The sequence below is a fragment of the Gordionus sp. m RMFG-2023 genome, chromosome 5 (genome assembly GCF_954871325.1).
Source record: "Gordionus sp. m RMFG-2023 chromosome 5, tfGorSpeb1-WG-v2, whole genome shotgun sequence".
NCBI lineage: Eukaryota > Metazoa > Nematomorpha > Gordioida > Chordodea > Parachordodidae > Gordionus > Gordionus sp. m RMFG-2023.
The window spans coordinates 5037634-5058125 of record NC_088779.1 but is presented as its reverse complement, the minus strand read 5'-3'; the positions used below and the strand labels follow the sequence as shown (position 1 = coordinate 5058125).

The window sequence follows — 20492 nt, the reverse complement described above, 5'->3', positions numbered from 1 at the left end:
ATTAATAAATATAGTCCCCCCCCTCCCCCCGCAAAGTTTAAAACATAACGATCTGTAGCTAGTGTTGTTAAAAAGTCCGATTTTTAAAAAACGGCAGATTAGCCAAAATAATATTGTGTAGCCTAGAGAGTGATTTTGCTCATAAATGACAGAAAGGTTTGCGCTTCTACTAGCCAAATCTTGAGACTTGCACAATATTATTTTGGTTAAAATCTTAATCGGATTGTTTTGATAAAATCTACCCAAATCGAACCTTTTAACAACACTTTCTAGAACAGCTTCTAATACATTGTATTATACTATACCAATGAAACATTTAATAATTTCGATTTTATTCTTTAGTAAATTACATGTATTTATTTTCTTTTTTAAAATGTAAAAATCCATTTAAATTATACACTTTAAATAATTTTATCTTGTTTAATAGAAATAAACAGATCGCCCAAATTAACGACTCAAAGTGCCCATAAATTTACTTACGAAATCGACACCTCCAGTACCATAAAAAATGAAGAGTGCAATATTAAATCCAATTCAGGTATACAATAAAAAAAATATTTAACGCTCAGATTTATTTCTTAATGCCTTAAAAAAAATCATGAATTGCTCAGAAAAGGTAATCATTTTCACGAAATATAAAACCGATATCGCTGTGATTAAAAAAAAATGAAATGATCAGAACTAATCATCCAATATGTTGAGAAATATTTTATCTCAGTATATTATACTATGGATTTCAATAAAGACAGATTTTTTTTTTGTTTTTATCCATATTGTGATTATTTAAATCAAATTGGGATAAAATTGATTCGAAATATTATGAGTCCCCTTGAAAAACTTTCTTTTAAATTATATGAATTCATAGAGGAGTGGTCCCTCCCCTTGGAAATTTGCCTGTTCTGTTAAATATCATTTTAAACTAATCAATAAATGTCAGGTCCTCGACATCCTGTTGAGAATTTTTGCACGAGGTGCCCTGCCCGGCCCCAATTTTTTTTGTCAGGCCCAAACTCCTAAAAGTTTTACGTGTCCGATATTTTATGTATAAATTATAAATTTTCGGGTCCGCAAATTTTTTATGCAGAATTTATTGCCCGTAAACTGCCAGTTATAATTTTTTTTTTAAAATTTTTTAGACCCAGCCAGCGATTCAGATCTTGCAGATCTCAATAATATATTACTATAAACGATAATTTGAAACAAAAAATAAACAAAATAATAATCATTTTAAATTATGATTATAATTCAAAATTATTAGAGAAAAAAAAACACAAAGCCAAAGATCCTTAGGAGGTGTATATAAGTCCCTGACCCAATCCTCATACCGATCTGCTCTGAAGGCCTAGAGTAATCAGAAGACATGCTTAAAAAAAAGTTGTCATAACCCCACTCCGCATAACCTAGATATCAAAATTAAGAATAATAAATAACAGCAATTAAAAGATATCTTAGAGTAATAATAGCTTTCAAAAAATCTTTAACGTTCATTTAATACCCTTATCGAGATATTTTTAAAAAAATTTAACACCCCCCCCCTCCATAATTTAGACACCAAAGAGTGTTGATTTATTTTATACTACTCATGTAAGGTATAAATAATAATAAAAAAAATAAACACTTAAATTTTATATGCTCTTAAAAAATAAAAAATATATTTAAACTAGTAAACATTTCTGAGCGACTTAGTATATCTTTCTGAGGAATTGAACGAAAATTTTTTTTGAGCAAATCAATGATTTTAACTTAGCATAATCGTTTTAGAAAAACTATACGTGAAATTGTGTATCTTTAACCCTAGGAATTTCTAATTTAGAGCCAATCAACGGGATAACAAATTCTGAGCGTTTCCACTTTTATTCTTAGCGAAATACGCTTACACTCCCAAATTTGTTATATATTTTATTAGATTAACTCGCCATACATACCACAGCCTGTTTTCTCTTAAAATTAAAAAACATTTTTATTTGTAGGATGCCAAGATAACGAAATATGCGTCGCTAAGCGTGGCATCCCCAGATGTCATTGCGCCTCCAATTACATTAGGATTTACCCATCATCTCTATGCATAAGTATATGATCCGCGCAAAATTATTAAATTCTACATAATATTAACCTAATAAATGTATTTTTTTTCTTCTCAAAAATAGAAGTTATATAATATATCTCACAATGAAGTTAGGCAATTAAATATATACTATTTATTTATAGTATAATAATTTCAATTATTTAAGGAGGGTTTGAAAAAAAAATCTTCGAAAAAAAAAATCATTTGAACAAAATTAATAAAAATTGGTGAATTTAATCTTGAAAAAAAGTATTTTATCCATGAAAATTATAAAATTACTTAAAAGATTTTTTCCTTAGGAAAATATTTAGCATTTCTTTCTTCCCCAAGGATAATCTTCGTAGGCTTTCCCTCAAAATATTTCTTTTTAAAAGATATTTTTCAAACTTTGATTTTAAAAGCTGCAAGCAAATTTATATGTATAGCAATTGTAGAAGAGTCATAGGAATTAAATTTATTTTTCATTCAAGATTTCTTTGATTTTTTTTTTAAATCTAAAGGTGAATACTGAATATCTTAAAATTATATCCTGATAAATCATTTGTGAAATACGATTCAAATTCAAATTTAAATTTAAATTTAAATTAAATTTTATATAAAATAAGCTAATAATTTATAAAGAATTATATTTAAAAGGATGTAATGTTAATATGATTAAATATTTCTTACATTTATTGTATATCGTAAGAATTCAAAGAAAGAGTCTTATACGTCGAAGTATTAAAACCAAACAAGGAACCGTTTGAATTTGAATCGCCTCTCTTTAACAGATCTTCCTTCATCGTCAAAGAATTGTACAAAAAAGCCCAATTGGGAGTAAATAATTTTTTATCTCAATTATTTTACTAGTATATTTTGACAAAATCTAGTCCGTTCCCCGATATATACAAATTATTGAATTAATTTTATCTGTTGATATATACCATTTTAATGGTAAATCATCATTCCAAACTTGTCCTTGCGCTATTTTATCTATTTATATGTAATGATATGTTTACCCGTTTGTTCCTTATTTTGATTTTACAATTTATTTTTGTAAACATTACGAAAAAAAAGCTCAACGAGATAGTCGAAATAACCAAACAATACCCCTTTTTCTTGGGTTCAAAATTAAATAATGTGTATCAAATTTACGTGGATCCCTCTACCAAAAACACTTACCAAGACAAAACTTCCCTATCGAATGATCAAAATGTTAAAACGGTATTCAATTTTACGTTATATTTCAGTGACAATGACGAAAATAAGTACCCGGGGTCAATTCCCGACATAGGAGATATCAAGAAAACATTGTCGGCTGCCATCATGGCGAATAAAGGTTTTCTAGGAGATACCGATCTATTCGTTAAGCATTCTTCTCTGGAAAAAACAGGTTTATATTCAATTTATTTATAAATTTATCGATATTTCAGATATTCTTTTAAATAATAAAACCAAAAAATAAAAAAATAACCAAAATTTTTCAAAAATATTATTTTAGGGAAATATACTAATTCCAATATTTTTAAATAATAATAACATAATATGATCCAGTACGACCTTATTCTTAAATTGAAAGGCTAGATTTAGACTTATGTTCTATACAACTGAGTTATAGATCTTCAATAAGTATATAGTATAAACGAACTCTTTGTACAAATGATAAAAACACACATAAAACAATACAAAAAAAAACAGAATTGAAACTCTACGAAGTGTACCTACACATACTATCCCGTTACGACAGACCCTTGAGGTACATCGGGGCCTATGGCGATCCTGACTTATGGCAATTCAAACTTATAGCCAACCATTCTGAAATGGGTTTAAAAACCTCCCTGGAGGTCCCACTAAATGGGACTTCCACTACCTTCAAGCATTTCTTGCGAGACATCAAACTGGTCAAGATATACGACGCTAAAAACTTTAAGGACGAATGGGATGAGAGTTCGGTGTTCAAGTTTATCATCAGCGTGGATGATATATACCCTGGTTAGTTTTAATAAAAAATCGATATTACAATATTTGTAGTTTATATTAATAAATGGCCACTTAGGCAAAAGAAGATTCACTTATTATATATATCATTTTAAACTAAGTAAGGTATCCTTCAAATTTTTACGTGTATATCATTTGCAAGATGATATTCACTTTATTAAATTTTTCTATAATTTTATAATGAGGAGCTATAATTCTAAGATTTATAATATAACACATATGACTAATTATCAAGACAGTTATTTCAAAAAATAATTGTTTAATTAGAAAGCTTGGCCACATTTTATGATCATTTTAATAGAAGAGCTAAATGGAACATTCAAATATATTATTTAAAAAAAATTGGTTAAAGGACCTGCTATTTTCCTATTGCGATATGTATAAATAGGGCAAATTAACATGTCATGCCTATTTTAAATGATCAATTTTTTTTTTGCATGAAGAATTAGTCTATATATATATATCAGGTAATAACGATAAGAAACAAAATAATCAAGGGTTTTCAAGGAATATTTCTAAGAATTCGATTTTTTTAAAGGATACGTTTTAACCACGATAACGAGGAAAATCTTATTTTATAATATTTTCAGAATTTTTATCCTTTTTAGCTAATCAAAAGATATAAAGGCCCGGAATCTTTTATTGAAATTTAATTATTTATACGGTTATCAAATAAAAGCTTATATAACATTATCTTTGGGTTATAATTCCTTTTCATTCTTGGATTATACGCATTTAAAAAGCAAATTAAAAATATAATTTGATTGGAATATCATTCTTTAAGTGGAAAGATCTAAGTCTTTATTGAGGTGCAGACGCATGTATCTTTTATAACATAAAATATCGATATGGGCATAAAATGTCAGCTGATTAAAATATGCTATGTTATTGACCTCATCTAAACGTGTGATGTAGGCCTTGGTTTTAACGAAGGGGGGAAAAAAATTAGAACCCAAAAAATTCGGATCTATAAAAATTTTTGGATTGGATTTGCGGGAACAAATTTTTTTTCTCTTCTGGAATCAGGTTGAAACTGAAGAAATATGTCCTATCATGTGTTATAATTTATATTATATTGAAGCCTTAGGTTATCGGTGTAATTATCACCGAAATCATAATGTCAAATTTATATGATTATAAATATCGCGATATATATGTACAAACAAACTAATCTCTAATTCAGGAAAAGCCGAAAATATCTCGTCTACATTAGCCAAATACATTATCAGGAGCAATTATTCACTGGGCAAATCCGGTTTCAAGGTAAACCCCGTCGGCGTTGAGCTTCCTCAGTTAAGGTCTTACAACTTTTTCTTGAGGGTCTCAAGAGTACCGAACCTTGATCTTAATGAACCATTCTTGCGAGGTGTCAGAAAAAATTTCCGGAAACTTAAACCCTTAGTCGAAAAAGCGGTAAGTGTGCATAATTATTTTATTATTCCTAATTATAACACAATTGATTCCTTTAATAAAAAGGCCAGAAATATCTCGAATAATATCTCCATATTTTATATTATATCTCAAACCATTCCTCGTAAAAATAACTAATATGAATATCATTTTCTTACCTATCCTCCAGGTATCACGAACTATCCTTAACACCACACTTAACAGCAAGTATTTCGGTTCAGATGCCCATTGGGTTATCAATACTACCAGTGACAATCGCGATCACGAGTTAACTGGATACGCTTTACTCAACGTCACTGTTTATGTCCCTTCTAAATACAGGCACTCCATCGAGGATATCAAAAGAACCGTGGGTCATGCTATAAAAATATCCGAATATGATTTAGGAAGTAAATGACTTTTATGATTTTATAACAGGAAGAATATTAATGTCCGTCTTATTAAATATATATAGTATACATGTTTTATCCGTACATTGCCAGTACTTGTAAAGTAAAAAAAAAAACTAAAAAGTTAATGATCAAATTGGCCTAATTGATTGATATTCCAAACTACAGGAATTTCGGCAAATTTTATTTACCCAGATTTGAAAAAAAAACACTTTTCTAACAAATGATCGTTTTATTTACCAATTTTAAATAATTTACTCAGAGCTATTTTTAAATTTAATAATCTTATTTTGCCGGAAACATTTCAACATTGTATTGAATACATATTATCTTATAAATTTCAAACGATTTTAAGATATTAAACATGTTGACTAAGACAATGTACGTAAACACGAATAGGTTACATATTGTACTTACAATTTATACTATTAAACTCGATTTGCTCATTTGCTTAATTTATCTAAAGACACCGGAATCAAAATCGATCAAGATGATATTTTTGGAAATTCTTTAACGACAGACACACGTTTTTCAATTGGTCCTTTATCTACTACGACCGATAAAAAATTGACCAATCCTCCATTAGGCGCTAACACAAGAGTTTCTAAACTCTTATTTAAAACTACCAAAATCATCAACAATTCAACTCAAAATGATAATTCTTACGTAACAAGCCACACCTCCGTATTTTCCAGAAGGACCACAGTCAAAAAATTACGATCGTCTTTCCTATCTTCCTCCTTTTCTACTCCTGATACCATAACCGCTAAAACACATGACTCCAATGGACTCTTCAAAAACAGGGGAGATTTGCTATACGAAGGAATTCTCACTAAAAGGCCTTTTGGCACCCAAAGTGATAAGAAGTTAAGCGATTTCGTTTCATTGAGACCACCGGTAGTAACATATCCATCTAGCCTTAGTAGTATCTCACATACCTCTAGACCTATAACTTCCCCTTCTATCAGGGTCTACAACCCAGAATCTAGGACTATAGTCATAGCTCCGATAGTAAATCCCAAGATCGTCAAAAACAAACAAGGGTTCGAAATAAGTTACCCCTCCCGCAAAATAGAGGATAAGAATGATGTTGATAATTACACTCGTTTCAAAAATATCGAGAATATTGATGTTCCAGGAAATAGATTGAGAGATGATACCTTTAAACCTTTCGACATTAACGTCAATCATGTAATATTTTAATGATAATCAATAAGTTTTGAGAAATGTTATTCGCTGTTCAAGACCTGGACAGTTGATCAAGATTTAAAAAATAAATTTGGTTATCGAAAAACCTCCAGTCAGGCATGTGACTAGTCATTTCCCAGAAAACTGGGGGGTAAATTTCGGATATTTAAAAAAATGACAAGAAAAGAATTTTTAACATTTTTTTTGTCATATAAGATATAGCATAATAAAATATTTTATAAAATAGGGAGTTGGGATTAAAAACAATGAGGACAAAGACAAATCTTACATCTTCGAGAGAATAGAAGGAGAAGGATCAGCTTTAGTAGATTTATGTAGGCTCATGAGTTGCTCTTATGAGAAAATTTGTCGCATAGTTGATGGACATCCTACTTGCGTTTGCAAACCTGGTTTTTCCAGGAAAGGGAATGGGCCTTGCTTTCGTAAAATTTTTTTTAAAGATATTTAATTATATCAATATCATTAAATTCAGGAAATTAAATTATTTAAAATATATTTGCCAAAAAGTTGTAGATTTCAAAATTATTATAAAATGAAATAGATTATCTTATACCTTATATATTAAGGTATTATAATACATAACATAATATAATCTCTCATAACTTCTAATTAGGTTAAAGCTTATACTTGCTCAAATATATATAATCGCATATGCTATAAAATTTTATATAACTATCATATTTTAGAAGCCAAGAAGTATACTTTATTGGTTCGAGTATTGAGACAGAATACGACCTATCTCACATACACGCCTGATTATCAAAACAAAAGTTCCGCTAACTATAAGAGATTGAGCTCTGTGGCAGACAAAGCTGTAATTATTATCTTTTTAATTTTTGTTGAAATTTAATATCAAATATATTTTTTTAAAGACAATGATGACATTTGATAGATTCTCATAATATATTCTTTTTATGTTTATCATCATATCATGCAAAGAGCATATTCTTAATAAATTACAGTGACCATTTGATTCCTATTCTAGATCTATATATGGATGGAGGTTTTTATCTGTAAAGAGGAACGCTAAATAAATCGTATTTCATTTCTAAATTAAGGTTATGTCTTTCTTTTAAATGCAAAACTAGATGGAGAACACGATCCAGAACACTAAAATTTATCCTTGGTACATCAGAGGACCATTGGTGAATATAGAAAATTCTAAAAGATTTGGCCAGAGACATTTTGAAGATACAGCAGAATTAGTGGTACCCATCCTGGTATACGATTTAGATATTGACTGGTCCTACGGCGGAAGTGACATCGATATACGTAATGAGATAATGGGAGCTCTGGAAGCTAACGATAATCGTTTAGTGGGAACAGATTTATACGTAGATCCTATACCGTTTATTAAAGGTTCGCTCTCTAGTTATTCATATTTAGTATAAATGTTTACGTGAAGTGAAAGTCACTTTCCTTAAAAGGAATACAATATGTAATATCTCTCTATGTAGTACAGTATAAAAATTCAAATTTACTTTAACATTTAAATATAAAAAATAGATATTGATGAGTGTTCTGATCCAATCTTGAATGATTGCCACCAGCTTGCCACATGTTACAACACAATTGGAAGTTTTGGATGCAAATGCCTAGAGGGTTATATAGATAATGCTTTAGATGATCAATTTAACAGTGGGAGGATATGTAATGCCCCGGGTAAAATTATATAAAATATTTTATATTTTACCTATTTAAATTGATAATTTATTACTTTTAAATAATATAGTTTACAAGGTTTAAGCCGTGTCCTGGTTTTTCTTATTTTTGAAACTTATTTCTGTTTAGCCTAGATTTGGAACTAAAACATTATACCTTTGGTTTATTTTAAGTGTATATAATAAATAAGTAATTTTGGTTTGGAAAGAGTCACAAAGAGACTTTACTTACATAAATCTATAAATAGTCTCATTGTTTAGAAATAAGATCAACCATAAAGCGGCCTAAATACTATAAAAATTTCAAAATCGAATACTATGTCACAAATTAACATGATTCTGTTATATAATATTCATTTAATAGGTATAAAATATTTATATAAATATTAATGATATATGATTAGAAAATTTTTCTGACTATATATTAATATAAAATAGAAATTTATAAGTTAATTATGTCAGTTTTATAAAAAATGTTGGGTATATTTTAATAATTCAAAACAGTATCCGACTGTTCTGACGAACATTGCAACTACCATGGGATATGCAGCGTCGACTCGACTCTTAATGAAAGAATATGTAAATGTGAGAAATGGTGGGTTGGTAGGCAATGCCAACACAGTGGTAGGCTCATAGCTATATTGGGCGGTTTGGCTCTGGCACTGGCAGCTTTAATGTGCTGCTTCTTACCCGTTTGGATATGCTTCCACAAGGAAGCCAAACGCCGAAGGGTCGAGAACATCAAATGGGCTTTTGAAGGGGGTACCAATAGCAGTGGTAAGGATACAATGGGCATATCATCTTCCAGCGTAAGATATATTAATAAATTATTATGATCATATTGTCGTTGGGTAAGATTTTAAGACGAAAATTAATTTAAAAAATTGAATATTATTTTGATGAATAATCATTACATAAGTATATTATTTATGATATTTTTAGGAAAAAGGAACGACAACCAATTCCTCATCCCACATCATTCCTTCGGTAGTTATACCCCGGGCTAGGCTCTCTGAAGCTATCAAATCCCAAATTTCTGCCAGAATGAAGGATGACAATTTTGATGACCTTCTACCTGTGCACTGGGACGATTCTTTTGTCAATAGAATTCCTAGACCTGCTTTAGCAGAAAATAGTCATCATAAAGTAAAGAATAAAAAAAAATTGAGACATTTTTTTAAAAACTTTTTCGAGACAAATTTTCACAAAAGGTATTTAAAACCTAAAAGAAATTATAAAAGAAAAGGGTGTTTTCGTAATAAAAATCACATAACAAATATCTTAAGCTCTGTAGGGCTATATGAACAGGTCTAAAATAATCAACTAAGATTTTCTGGAATCTAAACAAACTTATACTTATATAAAGTAGTAATAATCTTACCCCTTAAAAGTATTCTTCTTTTATAATCTGTTTGGTTTACCATTAAATAATGATAAGCCATTTGTAATATTTTTAAGTATCCTTACACTGATGCTGTTAAACGGCTCAATTTTTAAAAAACGGCCACCCCAATATTTTAGCTAAAATTATTATGCAAGCCTGAAGATTTTGCTTATTGTTGGCGGACAGGTTTGGACATCTAACAACTCTTGGCTTGCATAACATTTTTTAATTAAAATATTGGTTTAGCCGTTTACCAAACTACCCTACACAATTTAGGAGAACAGTGGTTGGGGAATATATAATATATACTAACAAATACCAGCCTGATTTATTCTTATTATAGTTTTCTTCATAATATAATCTATTACGGTGTTTTCCTTCTCATTTATAAGCAGCATTATAACCCATTGCAAGCATCTGCTTTGGTACACGAAGATAACAGAAGTGATCGTAGCGATACTCAACTCATAGATGAAGGTTCTTTAAAGGGCTTTCCCAAGGTTCCAATATATATATATATAATGGGTTTATATTAAATTTGAAAAGATCAAATTTAAACAAGTCTTGACTTGAGTTTATTTGAATAAAAATTAGATGTCCTTTGATTCATTTTAAAAATTTCATTAACTTATCAAAAGGGAATTTTTAAGAAATTATTTGCACTTAAAAATAATATATATTTTATTAAAAATGTATGTTTAATAAATATATAATTTTTTTTTAAATAGTCACCTATAATCAACAATGCCATGGATAACCAGAGGAAGATATTAGACGAACGCACGAGTATGTTTCAATTTTTTTTTAAAATGACTTATTGTACGTAACATTTAAAGAATCAAATTCTCATCTCAGAAGAGTGGAATTAAAAATATATGCTAAATTAATCAAGAATAATAAATTTATATTTAAACAATAGCAAATCTAATCTAATGTTGTTATTAGTGTTGTTAAACAGTTCAATTTGAGCCTATTTTTGAGAACGAGCTGAATAATTATTTTATTCAGAAATATATTGCCAGCCTGGAGATTTTCCCCCATAGATAAAACAAATGTCTTGACATACATTAGCCCAAATCTCGAGGTAACATTTCTGGCTAAATGAGTTGACAGGTTTTAAAAAATTAGACTGGCTCAAAACGAGACGTTTATAACAACACTAATTGCTATGTGTTATATTCGTTTATAATTTTCTAATCAAATGATTAGGCAATTGATTCTAAAATATTAGATTTTTATGATATATTTATGGTACAGGGCCTCATTCTATTTTCATTTATTAAGCTGCCTATTAAAACAATGTAACGATGTTAAAAGTTACAAACGTGTTGATTTTATCTTATATTTTAAAATAGGGTTAAAAAATTAAGACAAAGCCCAGAGCTTCTAATAGAGTTAAAAAGAGATCCTAATAGTATAAAATTATAAGGAAAAAGGATAATATATAATATACAAATATAACTTTTTTGAGGCCATATCTCTTAAAAAAAATTTATTTCTTCTTTCCTTTATAAAATATTTTACGCGGTTTTCTTAGATTAATTTTTCAAATCTTTGCTTTTGTAGATAGGTTTTTTTTAAAAAAACATTTTTCGAAATATATTTACAATTATTTTGAATAAAAAATAAATATAAAACAGTGTCACCCTCAAACTTTTACAGCAACTTAGATCGACAAACTCGGTTCAGAAGTTCTGACATCCTTTCCAAATTCGATCCTTCATATAGACATTTAAACCGGAACAACAACAATAGCAACTCAACCCGTTTATTTCTTAAAAAATAATAATATATATATAGCGTTTTGCGTAATTGTCCTTTAGCAAAAATCGATCTTCAAAATGGAAAAGAGTCACTTGGAACTAGTATTATTAAATAGCTCGCTTTGAGCCGGCTTTTTAAAACGGCTAAAATCAATATTTTATCCAGAAAATATATTAAGCAAGCCTGAAGATTTTGCTCAAAGATGGAAACAAAGGTTTGGACATCTATTCGCGAGATCTCGAGGCTTACCTTGAATTCATAGTGGCCGCGATTGCGATCGCGATTTAACAGCTGATTGATTTTTAAAATCTGTTTATGAGATCAATTATTCTTTATAAAAATCATTACCTCTTAGATTATTATTAAAATTTGAATTAAAGATAAAATTAATATTAATAAATAAAAATTGATCTCATAAACAGATTTTAAAAATCAATCAGCTGTTAAATCGCGATCGCAATCGCGCATTATGAATTCAAGGTTAGGCTATTACTTCTGTCTAACTCAAATCGAGCCGTTTAACAACACTACTTAGTACCTTGCACAAAAGACAAAAAGGATCATTATGTGACTTTAAAAAAAGGGCGGCTATTATTATTATTCAAATATTAATTTAAAATTTTTATTTATACTAAATGGCTTAATATTTTCTTAAGCCTTTTTTTAATAATTCGTTTCCTTTCTACAGACCTTTATATAAAAATTTAAATTTTGAAATAATTAATATTTTAAAAAAAACAGCTGAAGGAAGTGGGATAGGAGGTGAGATTGGTTGGCTTATTGTTCAACAATAAACTTTATATATAAAGGGATTGTAATGATTTGTTAAGGAGGTATTTAGAGATTATCGACGATCCTGTTATTTAACATAACCCGTTGTTAAAATATTTGGCGTTCTATATTTGTTTGAGATGAGGGGTACTTTGGTATATATATATTTTTTTTAAAATAGTTTTAATATTATTTGATGGAAGGCATCTTGTACTTGTAACAATTTCAGTTTTAAAAAAGAATTTCTTCAATTTTACAAAATTATTATCTTTACAAAGATCAAACCTTGCTCGATTTTTATGTAACATTTTTTAAAGTTAAAAGAAATGTGAAAAAAAATATTTTTTGATTATCAGAAAATCAAAGAACATCAACCGAAAAATATCGCGCCGCGGAAGCCTACAATTGTGATTACGCCGAAGCGGATTACTGCCAAGATACTCATATCAGTTCTCACCGGACACCCAATGACATTTTAAAAAGTAACGAAAAAACCACCGAAATAACAGAGGAAACGACCACCACCGTGGAAGAATGGACCAAAAAGTATAAAAAGTTTCCCAAAAAATTTTCGCCTCCCCAACAAGATAGAAAAGAGAAAGACGGGGATGAATTATTCGCCAAAAGTAATTTCTTCTCTAATTCTACCACGAATAATACCCAAGGTAACAACTTCGTCAATAATTACAAAAATTTTACGAAGGCAAGAGAGAGCAATGGGGATGTAAATGGTAGCAGCAGTCAACTCAATAGCCGGGATATTAACGTAGAAATCGATAATCGAGGCCCTTATAATAAAGGTTACCAAACTGGACAATCTAACGCTAATATGGTAGTTGGTGGTAGGGAGGATGAGGTGGATTACCATTATGATGGAGCGAACAATGGCAATCGTATTCAAGATGAAGAGGATTATAGAGATCCCAGGTTTTATGATGTTCATAGCCGAATCCTGCCCAGAATGCCGAACACCTCTTTAAATCCCAATCCCAATAATCTTAATAACGGACTATCATCTGTGCCTTCCAAACAACCATCAATTTCAAATAACCACAACAATGACCCGAGCATTAATAATAGCAATAACAACAATCGGTTTAAACGAAACGACAATTTTAACCGAAGCAGCGGTAAAAAGTATTATTACCAGAAAGGGGTGGGTATTAAACCAGCGCAATTTTACCAGGCCAAAAACGATAATCTCAATAGCGCGGCGACAACTCCGAACGCGTTATCTTACACGGGGGTCAAGGGGAAGGTAGCTAAAAGGTTATCTTATTCCGCCTCAGATGTTTCTTCCGGCTCGTTCAATAATGAGCCTTATTCAATCGATAAAAACAACGTTGGTAGCAGTAGTGAAATTGCAGATACAAGAGAAAACTATTACCGCACCGAGGATAAAGGTATATTATTATTATTTTAAAGAAACCCAATTAAACAAAATATAATTTTGGTCACTCTTTGCTCTTAAGGTCATTAAGCGCTGTCCTTGATATTAAAATAAAGAATCTTACGAGACATAGAAACGTTTCAATTGTAAATCAACTATATGTATATTTCTTGTAGTTAGTTATTAATAGTTTCTAAAATAAATTATTAAATATTGTAGCACAACATTCATTATATATTTAGATCCGATGAAAATGGGACATAGAGCGGCTGACACGGAAGAAAGATTTTATTTTGGTAAGCATGAAGTCGTTATTATGGATTCTTTATGCATAATAGTGTTTCCATATAAAATAAAATATATTTTATACACCTTTTAAATATTTTGTGAAAATAATATAAACACAACGAATACTAAATTATTGAATTCGTTCAAATTCGAATAAGCCATTATTCGATTCAATTAAATTGAATCATTAGAATAATTAGGTTTTCGATGCATTTTAGAAAAATTTTAAAATCATATTTCTACTAATAACGCGAGCTATTTCATTTGGAAACTACTAAAATATTAAAATGAAATATATTTTTAACCGTACCGATTTACTAGCACAAGTTATACAACATTTATATTTGAAACGGGAGTTAATCATATATGACATTTATTATTTTTTAAATTTTACCAATGTTAGAATTAAATATATGATAAGATTTTATATTTTTAAAAGCTATGAAATTATTAATTTTGAACGATTAAAACATATTTAATAAGATGGAGCATTTTTTAAAAAATTACTACGCTTCCTGATATGGCTGAGGCAGGTGGTATCCATTTCCATATGATACCATACCTATTTTCTTAAAAACTTTCGAAAAAATTAATTATATTTTATTTTATATACTAGATAAAAATTAAAATAAAACTTTTCACTATAACAATCAGTAGTTCAAAGAGATATAGCAATAAAAATTATTTATCGTTATTTATTTTAATAATATCATTCCATAGGCAAATTGACTTTTAAAAGTGGAATAAATTTAATTTCTTACCTTTATTGATATAACAAATGTATGCAAATTTTAACGAAATTAATCTTACCAGTTCATAACCATAAGTATTAAAACAAAATAAAAATATCATAATTTAATTTTTTTAAGAAAAATTTTAACATGGTGTAAATTTTCTAAAATATATTTTTTTTTGTATTAGAAATTTAAAATTTATAATTATGATTTTATTCAAAATTTTTAGAAGCATTAATTTGATTAACAAAATATTTTTTAAAAATATTAATAATTTGATAAGGTATAAGAATAATGTATTTTATTATTTAGTTATTCTAGTCATTTAAACGCATCCAATAAGAATAGTTGCCCTATTCGACTTGTATTATCATTTTATTAGAATAGACCTAGGATGTAAACTTATAAATATATTTTTTAAATAAATGTTTAGGAAAAGAAGATAAGAATAGTAAAATTTACATTTAATTGTGTATCTTTTAGATTAGGATGTGTTAATTTGCTAATTAAACAAATTTAAGATATAATTATATATTTTAAAACATAATTTTATTTTATATTAATTAAAGAACGTCAAGCTAGCGATATTCAAGATCACGGCAGTGAAGGCATCAGCAATTTTCAAAGAATACAAATGGCCAGGAGTGAATCTAATGTAATATTTAACGCGCGTTTTTTTTTCTCGCATACTATAGCAGTGTAATATAAGGTGCCGAGGGAATATTTGGAATTTTGTTAACTAAGGATAGAACTTAAACCAAAAAGAATACCGCATAAATCAGAAATATTTTGATAAATTATATGAATTCAAAAAAAAATTTTGGTTCATTTAAATTTTGTACGCAAAAAATTTTGTTTTGGGTTTATATCTTCTGACTCCATATTATTTATATAGTTTTACTATCTTTTAAAATATCGATTATCCATCTAATTGCTAAAAATTGGAGTCGAAAATTTTAATAATTCAATTACAAATTTTATTCTTTTCTTTTATTTCTTTTCGTTTCTATATTTTTATTTCGTTTCCTTTATTTTTTTTTCTATATTTATTATTTCATTTCTTAATCATGGAATACCAAGAAGATAAGTTGAATTATCACTTTTTGTGAATAGATTAGACGATCTCTGGAAGAGTAAAATTGCTAGGATTTTTTTCTCTCTCTTATATCTGAAGATCAAAATCGATTTAAAAATTTTTTTTATAATAATAGTCCGGAGATAGTAACAAAATGGAGGAGAAAGATGATGACTACGTGGTTCTAGATTCTTCCAATAATCGAGATGTCCCTAAGACGGGTAAAAGAAAAATAAGTCAAATGACCAAAATAGCAGCGGAAGCTAGTCATGTTTGCAAGGCGTGGCAAAGGAGTGGACGATTATCACAGACCGCTTTGAATTCTGGCGACGGAACATGGAATTCGCTGAAAGGAGGTTTTGTATGAATAATATTTTTAGTATTATGAGGGAGGTAGAAATCCGATAGATAAAAGAAGCACAATTACTAAAAACATTTAATATTAACTGTGCAGTATTTTTTTTAAAAAATAATGTAACGCCTAGAGTAACTCTACCCAAATAAATATATAAAAAAATTTAAATGGCGGAATAGAAAAATCTATTCCCGAAACTTCTTTTAAGCCAACAACCTAATTTATTTTTATTTTTTATTTTAGAGATTAAAGTGGGAGAAAGATATATTTTTTTAAAATCATATTTTATTCATTTTAGGTATTTATCCAGAGGAGGTAGCGAGTTATTCTGAAGCCGAAGGTACAGTCCGAGATAGGAAATATGGTATATAAACAATGAATAATTTGCGGATAAAATAATTAATGTTTCTATGTTGTAAACCAGAATTCGGGTAACCGAAATTTTTTGGTAACAGGAAATAATCCGAAAACACTCACAGGTCCATATTTACCCCGGGTTCCATGGGTTGCCAATAAATCGGTCTCAGTTTGGTCAGTGGTCTCAAAATGCTCTACCAAACAATTTTAAATTTCTGACTCCGAATTTGGGTTTTACAACCAGCCTTTATTTTAATGACTCAAATGTATAAGTCAAGCGACTTTTTTCTTACAAATGAATATTTTTTTTAAAACTTTAAATAAATATTTTGAACGCGTTTTTAAAAATTTAAAAAGAACGTGATTTTGATGAAAATGTAGTAAACCTACTCTGTGATATGAAGGAAATTTTGCCTTAGAACTTTTGTACTTTATATAATATATTAATTAATCGATTTTTTTAAAAAATTTAAAAGGCAAAATTGTCATCAATTCATATAGATAAATATTTTAAAAATTCTGGAATACATTTCCTGTAAAATCATAATTTTTACAATTAAAATGCGATGTCAAACGAGGTTGAAATAATAACAGATTGCCGGTAAAAAAACCTATTAACGCTTAACCCTTTCGGTCGCGGTAGTGCAAATATAAAACCACCTTTTAACCTTTATATCTTCTAAAGGAGTTAATCATATAAAATGAAACCACCACGAATATATATTAAAAGATATTCTTTTTCATATGTTTGTGGAGGAGTTATTTTTTAATTTTTTTTTTCGCGCCTTTATTTCAAAATACGTTTTTTACGATGATTTTTCTTAAAATTCTAATTTTAATTATAAGTAAGTATATTTATCAAATATTTTTAAATGTATATATTCCTCACTATTTTATCTATCTTTCTAATATTTATTTTTGCTCAAATAAATAATATTTATATATTATTTTGATCTCTTTAATGTGGTATATTAAACTAACCACTGCCACTTAACAACAATATTTTTAATATTTATTTTTTTAAATAATTGATAAATTTTGCCAACTCATTTCGCAATAATTTTAGCTTGTTATATATATGGATGATTATCTGGACATTCCATCTGAAGGTTCTTCGTTAGACAACTCATCCACTGATTCCGAAGATGATTATGAATCGGATACACGTTACAAAATTGATAGTGATGATTATGAATCGGATACACCTTATCAAATTGAAATTGATCGATTTAAAAAAGAAAGGTATATATGCTACCGGAACACTAAACAATAATAGGAGATACTTGCCCATAAAGAATATGGAAACAAAATTAAAAAGAGGTGAGTTTGACTGGAGAAGTGACAAAAATAATATAAGTATAATTAAATGGCGAGATAATCGTGACGTATTTATAATGCCCAATTATATTGATCCGAGATCAGTGGATACTGTGAAGAGAAAAAATAAAAAAGGGGAAGTATTTGACGTAAAATGTCCAATAATGATAAAGATGTATAATAAATATATGGGGTCTGTTGACCATTTCAAGTCTTTATATGAAATTTCGCGAAAGTGGCGAAAATGGTGACTACCAATATTTTTTTGGCTGATAGATGCGGCGATTATCAATTCATTCATAATATACAATATTCTTACAGATAATAAACTCTCATCGAAAGAATTCCGAAGACAAATAATTGCTAGCGAATTGGCATACTGTAAAAATGTTAATAGGGATGATAATATTCATAATGATAATAATTATATATCAATGCAAATAAAAAATAATAAAGCTTATATCCTTCCAGAAATTAGACTAAAAAACTCAGCTCATCAACCTCAGGCAGGAACCTCACGAAGGTGTACCTTCTGTAGTACAAAGTTAAATCCCAGAAGAACAAGGTGGTCGTGCAAATCATGCAACGTACCACTATGTCTAAATAAAAATAGAAACTGTTTCGAAAGTTTCCATAAGGTGTCAATGATATGAATTTGAAACCACCAGGGAGAGCCGCCATTTTGAATTTAAAAAACTTTTTTTGTGTGTTTTATATTATATTATACTAGAATCAATAAAAAAATTACTAAATATCGTGTTGCAACATATTAATTTTATGAGGGAACCTAAAGGGTTAACATATATAAAAGGCATGCATATAAAGAATATATATTTAAAAACATTTCAAAAAATTTCAAATCAGTCAAAAAAGATGATATATATATATAAAGAAAGAGACATTAAAATAATGGGTTAGGTGAAAGCCGGGATTCGTTTAATAGTTTATGATTATGGAAATACTTTATAGAAACCCATTCTGTCCTTTTTTTTTGAAAAGAAAAAAAAACTAAATGAGGGTTTTTAAGCTATTTTTTGTCAAATTTTTAGCATTTTGGCTCTTAATTTTCTAAAAAATACATTAAATTTTATATATAAAAAAACGAACGAGATGCTTTAGAGTCTTAAGATTTCAAGACGAGACCTTTTTTGAGCCACTATGTATTGGAAAATTTTTATCGAATAAGGATTTATTCCGAAATCTCTCAGTTTTTAAATCTGCTATAAAATGACGATTCTTAAATTATTTTATACTATTTATAATTTTTTTATTTTATCATTGCGCAAAAAATGAATGACAGTACCGAATGAATTTTCTGATTCTCACAACAATCTAATCAATTATACTAACCCACAAAATATCGAAGACAAAACTCGCTTCCCCCAATTTCAAAAAGTTATTTTTTAAAGATAACCTATTTCAATTAGATGTGTTTGTTAACTATGTCATCTATTATTAAAAATTTATACCTCTGTTTTATATTGTTTTGTTTTATAGGTATACCTCTTTCTTTCTTTCTTTCTTTCTTTCTTTTCTTTTCTTTCATTCCTTTTCTTTCTTTCTTTTCGTTCATTCTTCTCTTTCTTTCTTTTTTAAAATTATGGAATCCTATTAGAAATATTTACTTAAGAGCCAATTTTTTAATTTAAAAAAAATTTTTTTTTAATAGACCGAAAATGTATAATATCATTTATAGAGTAAACCCATACTTTCAATCTCACAAATTTTTGATATTTCTGTAATTTTTTAAAATTTATATTTAAAAAAACAACAACTATATAACAATTAATATAATAAAAAATTGAGAGTAATTTCTAAAGAATCCTATGATCTCATTGTACATACTCTATATATCCCCTGGAATACATTACCGGTCAAATCAGATTTTTTGGATACTTCTGTATATAAAAATTGAGAGATTTATCCCCATGAATTTTCATATCCCGCTATGATATTATACATTTTTGAATAGGCCCTTATCCTGGTTCGCCTTATTTCTAAACAGTAGTCTGTTTAGCCGTCCGTATAGCTTCCTCTAAACAGCCTATAGACTTAATTAAGTATAAAATGACTTTATGACTCCTTCCAAGCCAAAATATTTGTTTGTCTTAGTTAATCTGTTCGTCCTGTGCTAAACTAATAAGAAATAAGTTTCAAAAGTAAGACGAACCAGGGCACCGTCGTAGTATTTAGTAGCATAAATGTTTAATATCTCCCTTTATATTTTTAAAATGTTTCACCTTGGGTTAAGAACTTGAGGTATCATTTTTTTATTTATAAAAATTTAACCTTTTTTTAACTCCCCTTTAGACCGATTATTACACTAATCAAGGTTACCAAGAATAG

The 20492-nt window shown here is 28.6% G+C and overlaps 1 protein-coding gene and 1 long non-coding RNA gene across 2 annotated transcripts; both read left to right on the top strand.

Moving 5' to 3' along the window:
- Positions 1 to 441: 441 nt before the first annotated feature.
- Positions 442 to 2886, top strand: LOC135930050 (uncharacterized). Its single transcript, XR_010572713.1, has 3 exons — positions 442 to 538; positions 1971 to 2069; positions 2754 to 2886. It is a non-coding gene; the product is annotated as an uncharacterized LOC135930050 (long non-coding RNA).
- Positions 2887 to 3050: 164 nt separating this feature from the next.
- Positions 3051 to 20492, top strand: LOC135930098 (uncharacterized). Its single transcript, XM_065466884.1, has 22 exons — positions 3051 to 3065; positions 3122 to 3437; positions 3743 to 4036; positions 5226 to 5455; positions 5622 to 5841; positions 6308 to 7032; positions 7277 to 7472; positions 7737 to 7864; positions 8139 to 8409; positions 8557 to 8712; positions 9216 to 9520; positions 9654 to 9857; positions 10491 to 10595; positions 10824 to 10881; positions 11736 to 11861; positions 12987 to 14033; positions 14263 to 14316; positions 15612 to 15697; positions 16254 to 16473; positions 16771 to 16836; positions 19447 to 19541; positions 20457 to 20492. The coding sequence occupies exons 1-22, from the start codon at positions 3051 to 3053 to the stop codon at positions 20490 to 20492; spliced, it is 4953 nt and encodes a 1650-aa protein (XP_065322956.1).

What these genes read in the sequence shown, in the direction of transcription:
- LOC135930098 (XM_065466884.1), top strand. An exon ending in TCGACATTAACGTCAATCAT is followed by an intron (nt 7,033 to 7,276) that starts GTAATATTTTAA and finishes TTTATAAAATAG; the next exon opens with GGAGTTGGGATTAAAAACAA. An exon ending in AGTCCGAGATAGGAAATATG is followed by an intron (nt 16,837 to 19,446) that starts GTATATAAACAA and finishes AATGAATGACAG; the next exon opens with TACCGAATGAATTTTCTGAT.